At 74.8% G+C, this 1619-nt stretch overlaps 1 protein-coding gene across 1 annotated transcript; it reads right to left on the bottom strand.

Annotated features, from left to right (window-relative positions):
- Positions 1–546: 546 nt before the first annotated feature.
- Positions 547–1472, bottom strand: EMIHUDRAFT_471758 (hypothetical protein; the record flags this gene model as incomplete). Its single annotated transcript, XM_005766364.1, has 4 exons — positions 1308–1472; positions 1241–1268; positions 748–1199; positions 547–675 (listed from the first exon to the last, which is right to left on the bottom strand). Coding segments are annotated over exons 3-4 (495 nt in total), but the record flags the coding sequence as incomplete, so codon positions are not given.
- Positions 1473–1619: the final 147 nt, after the last annotated feature.

The following is a 1619-nucleotide window of genomic DNA, read 5'->3' as shown; positions in this document are numbered from 1 at the left end:
GCGGTAGGCGGGCGGGAAGCGCGCCAGCCGGCCTCGTGCGCGCCCTCAAAGAGGCGCCGGTCCACCTGCCGAGAGATGGCGCGAGGCGAGGTGAGAGCCGAGACTCCCCGTGACTGCCGCAAGCCCGCCTCCGCCGCCAGCAAGCCCTCCCGGGAGCGACCCGGCGTGCAATCTCGGGGAATCTCGCGGCTCTCTCACCTCCGCCGCCAGCAAGCCCTCCCGGGAGCGACCCGGCGTGCAATCTCGGGGAATCTCGCGGCTCTCTCACCTCCGCCGCCAGCAGCCCTCCCGGGAGCGACTCGGCGTGCAATCTCGGGGAATCTCGCGGCTCTCTCACCTCCGCCGCCAGCAAGCCCTCCCGGGAGCGACCCGGCGTGCAATCTCGGGGAATCTCGCGGCTCTCTCACCTCCGCCGCCAGCAAGCCCTCCCGGGAGCGACCCGGCGTGCAATCTCGGGGAATCTCGCGGCTCTCTCACCTCCGCCGCCAGCAGCCCTCCCGGGAGCGACCCGGCGTGCAATCTCGGGGAATCTCGCGGCTCTCTCACCTCCGCCGCCAGCAGCCCTCCCGGGAGCGACTCGGCGTGCTCGTGGATGGCGAGGCCAGCCGGCGGCGCGGGAGGAGGCGCGGGCTCGAACGGAGGCAGCAGCGACTCGAGCGCGGCGCGGGACGGCGCCTAGAGGGACGCTCCAAGAAGGCTCAGGGAAGGTTCGCGGCGGCGACTCGAGCGCTGCGCGCGGGACGGCGCCGCAGCCGCGTCGTGCTCGGCGCGCAGCGAGTCGTCGCACAACCGCCAGAGCGACTTTTGCAGCGATCGCTCGGCGGCGCCGCGCGCGTCAAGCGATGCGGCGAGCGCCTCCACCGCCGCCAAGCCGACGCAGCGGCGCCACCCGGCCGCCCCGCCGCCCCGCTGCCCTCCGCGCGGCGACGGCTCAACCCACACGCTCAGCGGCGCCCGCGGGCCGATGGCCCAGTAGGACGCGCCGGCGCGGTCGCGTCCGAGGCTGAGGGAGCGAGCGCGGCCGCCGGACAGCTGCTCGTGCGCGGCGGCGCGCTCGGCGGCCGCCTGCTCCTCCGCCAGCGCGGCGCCGAGGCACGCATACGCCTCCAGCATGCCCCGGGTGAGCCAGCGGCCGGTCGCCGCGCCGAGCGAGCCAAGCCCGTCCGCGGACGCGTCCCCCTCGAGCCCGGCGGAGCGGCCTGTGGACACGTCTCGGACATGTCGTGGACGTGTGCCTCACATCTCCGCCTCCTCGGCCAGCCGCTTGCCTATGGGGACACGTCTCGGACATGTCGTGGACGCGTCACACACACGCCTCTCGTGTCGGCGGCGCGGCCGGCGGCGAGCGCGGCGCAGAGCTCGGAGGCCGTGGAGGTGGGCTCGGACGCGCGCCGCAGCGCCGCCTCCGCCTCAGCCCTCGCCGCGCGCTGCTCGTCGCGCCGCTTGCTCAGCGCGGCGCGCCGCGCGCCCGCCTGCGCGACGGCGCGCGGAGGCCTAGTGGAGCCGTGATGGATTCGGCAGGAGGCGGTCCTCGTACACACACACACACACACAGAGAGAGAGAGAGACAAGGGGGGGGGGGGGAATAGGGGTATAGGGAAAGGGGGGGGGGGGTTGAA

This window comes from Emiliania huxleyi, assembly GCF_000372725.1.
Source record: "Emiliania huxleyi CCMP1516 unplaced genomic scaffold EMIHUscaffold_5126, whole genome shotgun sequence".
In the NCBI taxonomy this organism is placed as follows: domain Eukaryota; phylum Haptophyta; order Isochrysidales; family Noelaerhabdaceae; genus Emiliania; species Emiliania huxleyi.
This window is presented reverse-complemented; position numbering and strand designations above follow the sequence as displayed.